Here is an 11428-nt window from a genome sequence, read left to right on the forward strand (position 1 = left end):
GATCTTTAATGTAACAGTTTTCTGTTGATATTATGTCCTGTTATGAAGGATGGTAAGATCATGCAGTGTAAGTAGTTAGTTTACTGTTTTAAATGGGAAAATTATAGCATGAAATTTATTGTTTATAATCTTTGGTATACTCAAATGTGAAGTAGTCTGACTTGACTTACTAGAGCTTCAGATCTTCTATAATAAAAGTAAATCACTTAATTATGCTTTGTTGCTTGCAGAATATGGAAGTTCCAGCAGTTAGCAGACAACACGCTACTCTCCTGTTTAATACTGCCTTAGAGCAGGGAAAGTGGGATCTCTGTCGTCATATGATTAGATTTCTTAAAGCCATTGGCTCTGGAGAAACAGAAACACCCCCAGCTACACCAACAACTCAGGTTTGTGATGAGAAAAGTAAATGCTATGCATCAAGCCTTGTATGATTAATCTTCATAGTATATATCATGTTTGGTCCTTTCAGTGTATGTTTTGGTTTTCTTGATTTTAGGAACCTAGTTCAAGTAGTGGTTTTGAATTCTTCAGGCATCGCAGCATTAGTTTATCCCAATCAGCGGAGAATCTCCATAGCAAATTTAATCTGACAAAAACACTGAGTATGCCCTCTGGCCCATCTGGAAAAAGGTAATGTCTTCTCGCTGCCCACTTTATTAGGTAGAGGACTAACTTCTTACTAATTTAAGTTATAGAAAAAAATTATTTGATGGATATGTCCTAATCTCCTTCTACATTTTTTGCATTTTTAATTTCACAACTTTTGTACTGTTTGTGTCTCCTAATATTCTTGGGAAAATATATTCTCACACATGTAAATACATGTATTTATGTTTATATGTGTGCACAGGTATGCTTACATGGATATTGCTGACCCAAAGACTCTGAAACCACTGGATGTGGTGCATATTGCATATGTAGTAATTTAAGTAGCTAGTGAGATCACATGCCTCATATTTAATGGACCTGTTTTTCTGAAAAATACATTTTGAACTGCTCACAGTTCACAGCATCACAGTGTACTGCTCTGCTACCGTGCACATCTTGATCTGGCACTGTGTTTCCAAGCTACAAATAGAATCTTTTATGCCTTGGGGTGAACCCCTCTAAAGCTGCTGTATACCGACTTAATATTGATAGGTATTACAGTTCAGAAGTAGGATTGAATTGAAATTATTGTCTTTGCTTTGGCATTTTCCCCATCCTGATTTCTAAAACCATCCTAGTATAAATTCTGAATTTAGGAATTTTTAATAGAGAGTACTGTCTTAAAGGTTTGGATAGGAAGGGCTGTGGGCCAGTACTTGACTATCTCTCTAAACTTTGCAATGTCATCTGCCTTTTATGTCCTACTTTACTTTTTTCTGCATTGCTCATAGTTTAATGTTCTATAAAAACTGCTGCTGTTGTAACTTAAATCCTTTATTTCACCTACCTGTTGAGGCAGTGGGATCTTTTAGAGAATATAAACAGCAAGGAACTAGGGAAACTGCTTCTGCTGTATTATAGAAAGCTCCCCTTCTACTACTCTGGTGACTTGATGTTCTGCAGTTGTGGCCTTTGTGACTCAGCTTTATCAGTGTTCACTAGGCTGTTCTGTGCTGTGTGTGTAGGTGGAGTAAAGACAGCGACTGTGCTGAGAACATGTACATTGACATGATGCTCTGGCGGCATGCTCGGCGTCTGCTGGAGGAAATCAAGCTGAAAGACCTTGGCTGCTTTGCTGCACAGCTGGGCTTTGAGCTGATCGGCTGGTTGTGCAAGGAGCGAGCCAGAGCTGCCCGGGTGGAGGATTTTGTGTGTGCTTTGAAAAAGCTACACAAGGATTTCCTCTGGCCATTTCCAGTTATACCAGCTTCATCCATTAATTCACCTTTCAAGAATGGAAAGTACAAGACAGGTACAGTAGCATCTGAGTTTGATAGATTTCAAACTCAGATTTCCCTCCTGCAGTGCTACATCTGTGAATCTCAGTCTGTTCTGCCCCTGTTTAGCCAAGATAAGAACAGGCTGAGGCTTGCCACCTGCACAGCTTTCTCACACAGAGTGTATTTTTTGAAGAGATTCTGTTTAGCATAGATGGTACCTCTTGTGTGATTACCATTTCTGTTGAAATCTCCTGCTTTCTCAGGTGTACTGAATTGGACATCACTGTAGATGTTGAACTCAACATGGAAATTACTTCAGTGTAAATTCTGCTGCAGAAAATTACTAAAATCAATATTCTTTTGTAGTCTCTTGATGAGCTTTTGATTAACTTCTTAAAAAATAAATAGTAATGTTCCTAATATTTGAAAGTTAGATGGTAAGAACTTTGAAGACTTCTAAGCCTCCTTTATGTTACTGATCTCTCAGTTCACTACCTTACCTCCTTACAGCAAAGTTGACATTTGCTACCGTATCTCCATATGGCAAGCTGACATTGCTGCCAAGTCTTCCTCTTTTTAGTAACAGCATCATTATTTACTTCTGTTGATGCTAACACTTTATTACATCATGCTTCTTTTATGCCAGTGCTCTCATAAAAGCTGGTCAGAAATTCCTGAAATGCCTAAACTTGCTGCATTCCCTTGAATTTCATTGGTCCCCTGAATATTGACTTAGATGCAAGTTTTAGCTTCCTGAAATGCCTGGAGAGAACTGTCTTAATTTCCTTCTGGATACTTGCATGATTTTTCTATGGTGTGTTTTGATTTTTCTAGCTGTGGGGGAACAACTACTAAAATCTCAGTCTACAGACACCTTTGTAAACATGGAAATGGACACAGGTATTTCAAACACACCTCGCAGTCGTAGCTGGCTTGGTACTATCAGCTCTTCTCAGAGAGAAATTGATACTGTTTCATCCCATGGACCACACATGCAAGATGCATTCCTTTCTCCTTTGCTAAGTAAAGGTTAGTCACTCTTCCTTCTGTCTGCACATTGGGACAATTTGAAGTGTATGCTTATATTTTGATATTTGCGTGTCACTGTTGTATTGTCCCTTCTCAACTACTGATAAGAAAAATTCAGGAAAAAAAAAAGAAGGGACTTACTGAAAAGTGAACTGAACTTTTTACAACAGAAAGGTAATGCCCATGTTGTACATCTCTAAGTACATGAAGTTGACTGTGGAATAGATATTTGATGAAGTTTCTATCTGTGGTGATAACTTGAAGTTCAGTATTTTTTCAGTCTGGATAGGAAGAGTGTCCTACATTGTGGTTTTTTGTTTCCTTGTCTCTTGCATAAATCAGCCTCTTGCAGGTGTTGGAACAGCTCTAATTGCATGAACTTTGTGCTTTTGGGTTTCCTAAGAATGATATTAGATATAGTACTTATTGAGGAAGTTGAGGAAATTAGAGATCCATATAGCTGTATTTTTTCCTAAGGCTTTATGTAAATTGCTTATTAAAAGGTGCAATGTATGATGAGCTTACTAAAATAGAAAGTGTACTTTGTATATACTTTTTTCTGAACACAGAAGGATATGGGAAAAGTTTGTTAGACCATTGTAGTCTTTTTAAAATTTTGTATACTTCCGCTTGTCCTTGAGCATAGAGCGTTTTCAACTGTATCTAAATAATGTGATTTCCACTCCATTAGGGCAAAGATCTAAGTACACAGTGTGAGCTACAGTTTTTTTCCTTAATTTTTACAACTGTAGAGCCTTCTGTGAGATTCAGGGCATTTGGAGATGTTTGCTGTCTGCTTGGGCATGGTCTCATTTTATTTTCACTCCTATTTCTCTTGTTTTTTAAATCTGGAGACTGCAAGAAAATAGTTACCTTTTTTCATTGCATTGACTTTACTGCTGTCTGCCACTACTGGTCTTTATATAAACAGGTATATGTAGGGTTTTTTTCTGAGCTGGATGAAGACCTTTGAGTTGAATGTACTTTTGAAGCAATTTATTTCTAAAGAAACTAAATTAATAGCCTTCAAAACATTGCAAGCTGAATTCTAATAAAAATTTCATAAATTACTAATCCAGCACTGGTATTTATGGGCAAGAAGATAATCAAATAACCTTTTGACTTCCTGAACTTTTTCCAAGAAAAGATGCATATGCTTTAATATGGAAATAGTTCTCAAGAGCAGGTGCCTTCATGACTCACCACTGTAATGTTTTTAGCTTTGTTACTTTTCCTCTGAAAATTCCGTTACTGCATCTGCTCTTCATGTTTTTACTGGAAATACTTATTTTTGTATTTTGTGCTGGTAAATATTTACATTACAAAACATTTGAAGTCTTCATAGTTTTGTGTGAAGAAAACAATTTGATATTGAAACTTCATTTTAACAAAATTTAAAGTTAAATAAGCAGAATTTTAGACAGACTGTAACCCTTGCTGGACCTAATTCTAGGACTACAGTATGCAAGATGCTGTATTGGTGCTTTTATGATGATTGCCCGCAGATACCTAGGATGCCTTACTGATAATAATTCTCCTGAATTATTTTTACTGGATAGAAAAACTATTGCATTCCTGCAACATTAGTTCTACCATCCAGTGTGACAAGAAGAATGCTGAAGCGGGATGGACAATATCCCTGAAGTAACTGTGATACACCGTAAAGCATTACTGTTTGTCAATTTTTATAGGAAGTAGTTCAGAAATTCTGAATCTTACTAAAGTAAGTAGTTTCTTTTTTCCCTTATGTTTCTGAGTGTTTTTGATAGGTGATGAATGCAGCATTGGTTCAGCAACGGACCTGACTGAAACAAGTTCCATGGTGGATGGAGACTGGACCATGGTGGATGAAAACTTCTCCAGTCTAAGTTTAACTCAGTCAGAGCTTGAGCAGCTCTCTCTGGAGCTGGCAAGTAAAGGGCCACACAAGTCACAGGTGCAGCTCCGGTAAGTCATGACACCTTTGAGACTGAGAATTGCTGGCTTGCAGCATTTGGAGAAAGAAACAATCTACACAGTCACATGGCAATTTTTGTCTTGGGAGTAGAAAAATAAACAGCTATTCTCTCCATATAGGTATTTGCTACATATCTTCATGGAAGCAGGATGTCTGGATTGGTGTGTTGTCATAGGCCTTATTCTCAGAGAATCTTCAGTTATCAACCAGGTTTTCAGTATCATGCAGTCCTCTGATATTGATGGAGAAATCTGTCAGAATATTAAGACTGGCCTAGATGCTGTTGACAAGTGGGCTTCTACAGATTGGTAAGTGTTACTTTCTATTTTCATTTTCATTTGAGCTGTAGATATTTTGTTACCTAAAAAGTAACAAAAGTTATTACCTTAGCCTTATCTGAAAGTTCACTTCAGAGAGTTGTAATGAAACTGGGAAAAAAATACCCAAAACACAAACCAAACCCAGAGGAACCAGATTTCCAACTTTTATTGTTTGATCAGGGTTGCCTTTTTCTCTTTATTTATAAACATTTCTGCTTTTCAGGCACATGACAGAAGTACTAATTTTAATCCATTTATGGTGTTTCATCCCATTCTCCTCCTAGCCCTGGGTACAAGCCATTTCTAAGTATCATCAAACCACAGATCCAGAAACTAAATGAAATAGTAGAAGAGCAAGTACAACCAGAAGCATTTCAGCCAGTGAATCCATCTAAGGTTCCTGAACAAGCGAACCCAAGAGCTGAGGAAAGCAGGACTTCCTCTAGCCACGGCACTAATCCTCAGAGTGATGCTGGAAGCAGCAATGCAAGCAGACATGAAGAGGACAAGGCTAAGACAGAGGATGAGGATTCATTCCAAGAAGGCAGTTATGACTGTGTTGTGTCTTAATGGAAGGTGAACAACTTCCATTTGTTCAGGTGTGAAAGGAAGCAAACCAGCTCTTAGATCTGCTTCTGTGTTTTGGATTTGAACTCTTTTTTTTAATTTTGTTTGTTTGTTTTGGTTTTTTAATATTTCAATCTTTGAAATTTTTAGTGGGGATAACTAAACACCAGTTTCATCAGATAATTTCAAAAGGAGGCATGACTCTTTTTTGATGCAATGGCCAGACTGCAGCTTTACATTTTGATACTTTAAATAGTGTTGGAGAGTGAACACCCATGGAGACAGATTCAGGCAGTGTTCATCAGTACTTTTACGTCACCAACACGTTCCGAATGAACTACTTACATCTGGCTTGAGTTTAAAAGGCAAAGAGGGGATTAAATATAAAAACTGTTTTCTTTGCAGCTTGCCTGCCTAATAAATGTCTGATCAATGCAGTTCAGATTGGTTTGATACCGGTATTTTGTATTAAAGGACTGTAAAATATATTGTATGTTTTTGTGAATAATCTTGTACAAATACTCAAGACTGTACCATATTTGGAGGCACCTATGTGTGTTTGCATGTTTCTAGATGACTAGTAAAGTTAAAGCAGAGTTGCACTTCTTTCTGGATGAGGCATACTTTACTGACCTAACACTGACGCAAGGTGGCTTACCTGTTTTTTTACTGCCACTTAACAGATCTTGTAGTTGGGTTAAGGGACTGCTGAAGGTTATTTATTTAATTGTAAATTCTTTTCTGATAAATGGATTTTTAAAATGTAAATAATCATCATATACTCTTGCTATGGAAAACTAGTTTAACAGCTCATACTTAAACATTTTTCAAACATTTTATAATATGCATACTTCTAACTAAGACATATTTAACTTTCATAAAACGTTATGAAAACCTGGCTGCAGAAGTCTGTTGCTTTGAGGTACTTATTTTTTCTAGCTGCTGTCCCTATGTAATAACTACCTGTAACAGTATTAATTTAGATATTAGCTTGTTTGTACTGTGCAATCTGAACAAAAATGCAACATTACTCATTTTATACACGATAAACTAGTTTATTTTTTATAACATCATTTAATTACTGACATGGACCAAACTAGTCATCGTAGGTAGTTACAGCATCTGTTGCTTTTCTAGTGTAGTTACTAAATGCACATCCATTTAAGCCCTGAAATTAAGACTATTCACAATTAAGTTTTAAATGAATTGTGGTTTCATTATCTTTATTTCCTTTGTAGATAAGATCAAGTGCTTTAAAATGTACAGATATTAAACTGTTGCTTTAGAATGGCTTTTCTAAGCCAATACAACCAGTACAAGTGCAATAATTGCGAGTATTACATGGAAGCTGGAGCTGTTAATGAATGCAACTTGAACTTCATTTTAAGAGTTAAACTTGAGACTGAAGTTAGATGAAAGAAACGCAGTCTGAGTTCCAGCATTAAGCTTATTCTGCATTGTAGCTACTGGTTACAGATAATGTCTATCATACCTACAAGCCTGTTGTGACCTGACGTCAAAATTCATTATTGTTTTAAGGGGATAATACTTAAAGCTTTTTTTATGATAAAGAAACCTGCTTAATCTATGTTAAAAGAAATAAAAACTGTGCTTCAAGTTAATATTTTTCTGTGGTTCTGTGGTAATGATGTAGCCAAGCCCATCCTGGTCAGCATTCTGCTGTTCAGGTTTTGGATCTGTGCAAGTAAAACATTAACTGATATATTCATATTCTTAATATTCATATCTTACTACTGTCCTACTGTTGTTTAGCAGGTAAATCTTTTTAGTTGTGAAATTTTAGAAGTTTGTACTTCTTTAGTAGTAATTATCTCTATGCAAATCTTACATGCTAATTTTGTATTTTGATTTCACTGCTGTTATACTTGTAATTAAAAAACAAATGTATTCAACTTTACTTGAAGTTACTCCTGTGAAAAAGAACTATTTCTGACTGCAAGCCATTCAGGTAGGCCATCTCAGAGAGACAAAGCTCTCAGAGAAACCACCTGATGAATTGTTTTTCATACTCCTGCAGCTTGTTTTTTACAGGATGAAGGAACCAAGCCTTTGCCTTATTAGTGCATCTTTGAAGTTACATCCACCTGCTGCTGTGAAAAGAGATGTAGTGGGTTTAGGTGGCAAGGGTGTGGTGGCAAGGGAGGGCTGTGTCAGACAGGGCCAGTTCCAACAAACATAAGCTGGTGCCTCCTCTCTGTTATGTACTTATCAGGGAGTAAAAAATGCTGTGGAATATGCGTGAGGAAGAGTCCTGCAGCCAGGCCCATAATGGAGGAGCAGGCAGAGATGGTCCAGGCACTGGAACAGAGATTCCCTGCAGCCTGTGGCTCAGTGCAAGTAAATACACACATTAAATTATATACTAACAGTCTTGCTAATTAGCCTCTTACTGGTGTGGTACTGCTCAGCAGCTCAATCCTCTCAATGATGAGGAAGAGGCAGCCCACTGTGGAGCACGCTGGAGCAGATACCCACAGTGGCAGCCTTGGAGCACCCACACTAAGCAGGTGGATGGATGAGCCCTGAAGGAAGCTGCAGCCCAAAGAGCCCACACAAGAGCACATTTCTGGCAGCAACTGTGGCCCACAGGGATCCATGCTGGAACAGTCACCCCAGCAAGAGGAGAATCCACTCTGAAGCAGTTTATGAGAGATGGTATCCCATGGAGTGGGGACCGCATGCTGGAGCAGGGCAATAGTGAGGAAAGGAGCAAAGCAGAGAGGAAATTTTTCAGACTGACCATGACCTGACTCTTAACTGAGTTAATCCAGTTCTTCTACACCACCGTGAGAGAGAAGGCAGAAGAATGAATCTGGGAAGGAAGGGGAGGTTGGGGGAAAGTGTTTGGTTATTATATTTTAATTGGTAATAAAATAATTTTCCCAAGACCAGTCTGTTTCATCTGTTGTGGGTACCAGTGAGTAATGTCCCTGCCTCAACCCATGAATTTTCTCATCCCATTTTCTCCTGGTCTGCTGAGGGGAGGGTCAGCTGTTTGACAGGTACGCATCAGCTACCCAGGGTTAACCCCCCACAAAAGGTCTCATCATCCACAAATGTGCACTGTTTTAACTAAAGATAGGAAAAATGGGCCACTTAAACAGTTGAGGATAAATATCTTTTTATGAAATTCCAACATGTTGACAGTCTTTTCACTTTGTGTATTCAGCTCACATAAAACTGGCTGATTTAAGATCTCCTTCACAACAATTTGCACATCATCAAGTTTTCTTGATCTGTTTCTCATCCTATGCAAAACTCCCAGAAAAACAGGAATACTCTGTATTCTTTGCTGTTAGATCCTTTCACACCAGGTATGCCTACAAAAATGCTTGAATCAAATTGCATTTCTGAAGGTAATTTTTCACTATCATTTTTGTCAACCCAAGTAAGCTAATTTTTCCTCAGCGTGTTTTAGGTCAAAGAAACCATTTTAAATGGTTTTCAAGCCGCAGTGTCTCTAAGCTACAGGTTTGAGCCCCACTGTTAATACCTGAATTCATAATCTAGCCAGAAGCTGTACAAAGGAGGTCCTTTTCATAATAAACTGAGGGGAGAAGTTGTGTGTGGCTATAATGATATTGTAAAAGATGATGGGTAACTTGCTGAGGGTGGTAAGCTGGGTTCAGCTGGATGGATTTCCCACAAGTAAGAGGGAACATAAAGGCAACAGACACAATCTACTGTTTCAGCTTCGTCTCCTGTCCTAGAGCTGAACACTGCTGAAGTACTCTAGCAGGCAAGGACAGGAATGGCAGCACAGGGTGAGTGGTGTAAGTCATCCCAGTGTTTAAGCAGAGAAAAGAAAGATACAAACTTGTTGAGTGTTCTGTTTATCATGTGGCCCCTGAAATAGGAAATTCTTTGGGCTTACTTATGCAGAGAGCACTGAGAGAAGGCTTTAAGAGTCCAAAGCTGGAGCCTAAAGCTATTACATAACAGACACAAAGCTTTCCTTTTTTATACAAAAAACTCCAAACCCCAAAAGAACCCCCAACAAATACAAAAGAATAAAACAAAAAAAAACACAAAAAAACCCCCAAAAAACAAAAAAAAACCTCACCGAACAATACAAAACAAAAACCTCGAAACAAAACAAAACCACCCAAACAGAACAAACTACCACCTTCTCCATTGAAAAAACCATCTCCAAGTAAACTCTGCATGAGCAGCCGTCTAAGATGGTTACTTAAATTCACCTGTGCACTTATTGGCTTTGAAGCTTCTTTGTTCCATTCTCAGAACAGACTGAAAGAACTATTCCTTTTTACGTGAATCACTGCTAGTTTTAAGACTGATTCATCTTTCTGCAACTGAATTTTTTTAAAAACATGTTTGCTGAGGAACACTGATGCTTGACACCCTGCTTGAAATACAGATCTCCCTAAACAGGCTTATACTTCCTGCTCAAGGCTCTGCTTTAATGCTTAGCATGTTCTTAAGCTGCACCCACAGCTTTGACAGAACCATGAAGAGTTGCAGCCCAACAGAACCTCTTTCACAGTGAACAGGAGAGCCTGGCTAATTTCTAGGATCAATTTATTTCCCCGAGACTGAAAGGGATTTACATGAAGGTTGAGAATGAATGTTCTGTGTTTAAAATGGAAGCCAGTTACATAAATTAACACTAACCACAGAACGTAGGTTTACTGATCCTGCATGTCTTCCTACCAATCTCCGCCAAGACCACGTACCAAGTTCTAAAATGGGTCATCCTGCAGGTCCCTTCCGGACAATTATCAAAAGTCAGATTATGTTTAGCCCTCAAGGGAGAAAAGTATGGAACAGCTTTGCCATGTAGACAAACTGTTCTTCAGCTGCATCCCACCTGCTACAACCACCTCTGTATAGACTTGTTAGATCTTGTCTATTTGATTAGCGTTTCTCCAGGAGAACTGCAATCCAACATAGACTGACAGACATCAAAGACAGGTCTTACTAGCACAGAACAGCCCCACTCAGCTCAACAGGTTGTGTATGATTGTGTGTGAAATTTTCCTGTTCATTGCACCTATCCCTACACTTCTTTCCTCAATTGCATGCTTCTACTTGAAAGACAATCTTGAAGGTATGGTGACGCACTATAAGGATGCACTAGATAGAATAACAACAACATGTAGGGGCCTCTTCTGCTTACATTGATAAAGTGCTTAGTACTCAGCTTCAGAAATACATCTTTTAATAGAAAACACAATAGATTCTTAAAGCCATTAAAATGAGGGGGAAACCAGAAGAAAGCAATTGAGAAAATGCTGTGGATATAAATTGTTTCCAAAGAGCATAAGGTAATTTTACCCAACTGTTTACTGCCTCTACTAAGAATAAATAATGTTTCTACTCTATGCCCTTGTATCCTTAAAGTTACTAGCTACTTGCATTTAATACATTGCAGAGAGTAAATCACACACAGCTTTTTTTAGGAGAAAGGGTAACCCCAAGTAGCAGAGGACTCATCTGCTTGTACTTAAATAGGGAAGCAGATGGACACAGAGAATTTTTCCATCCTCTTTTTTTGTCTTAGATTAACAATAAAACTGGTCTCAACCATGCAAAAAATGCTTAGCTTGGCTACCAGTGACTCCTCTGTATCATATCTTTTTCAAAAACCACCCTCCTCTCCAGGAAACAACCCAGAATTCCCATTCTGACTTTTCTCAACTCAA

General features: G+C 38.1%; 1 protein-coding gene across 4 annotated transcripts in view; it reads left to right on the forward strand.

Annotated features, from left to right (window-relative positions):
• Nucleotides 1–8584, forward strand: part of RIC1 (RIC1 homolog, RAB6A GEF complex partner 1) — a 47780-nt gene extending 39196 nt beyond the window's left edge. For 2 of the 4 annotated variants that reach the window (XM_064735815.1, XM_064735816.1), the window contains exons 20-26: nucleotides 231–389; nucleotides 500–633; nucleotides 1617–1903; nucleotides 2706–2900; nucleotides 4658–4847; nucleotides 4977–5165; nucleotides 5462–8584. In XM_064735815.1, the coding sequence (XP_064591885.1) occupies nucleotides 231–389; nucleotides 500–633; nucleotides 1617–1903; nucleotides 2706–2900; nucleotides 4658–4847; nucleotides 4977–5165; nucleotides 5462–5747 (1440 nt within the window). In that variant the 3' untranslated portion in view covers nucleotides 5748–8584. Of the gene's footprint in view, nucleotides 1–230; nucleotides 390–499; nucleotides 634–1616; nucleotides 1904–2705; nucleotides 2901–4631; nucleotides 4848–4976; nucleotides 5166–5461 lie in introns of those variants that run through there. The other 2 variants (XM_064735817.1, XM_064735818.1) reach the window with 2 other exon arrangements.
• The last annotated feature ends 2844 nt before the right edge of the window (nucleotides 8585–11428 follow it).

The sequence above is a fragment of the Zonotrichia leucophrys genome, chromosome Z, assembly GCF_028769735.1.
Source record: "Zonotrichia leucophrys gambelii isolate GWCS_2022_RI chromosome Z, RI_Zleu_2.0, whole genome shotgun sequence".
Taxonomy (NCBI): Eukaryota; Metazoa; Chordata; class Aves; order Passeriformes; family Passerellidae; genus Zonotrichia; species Zonotrichia leucophrys.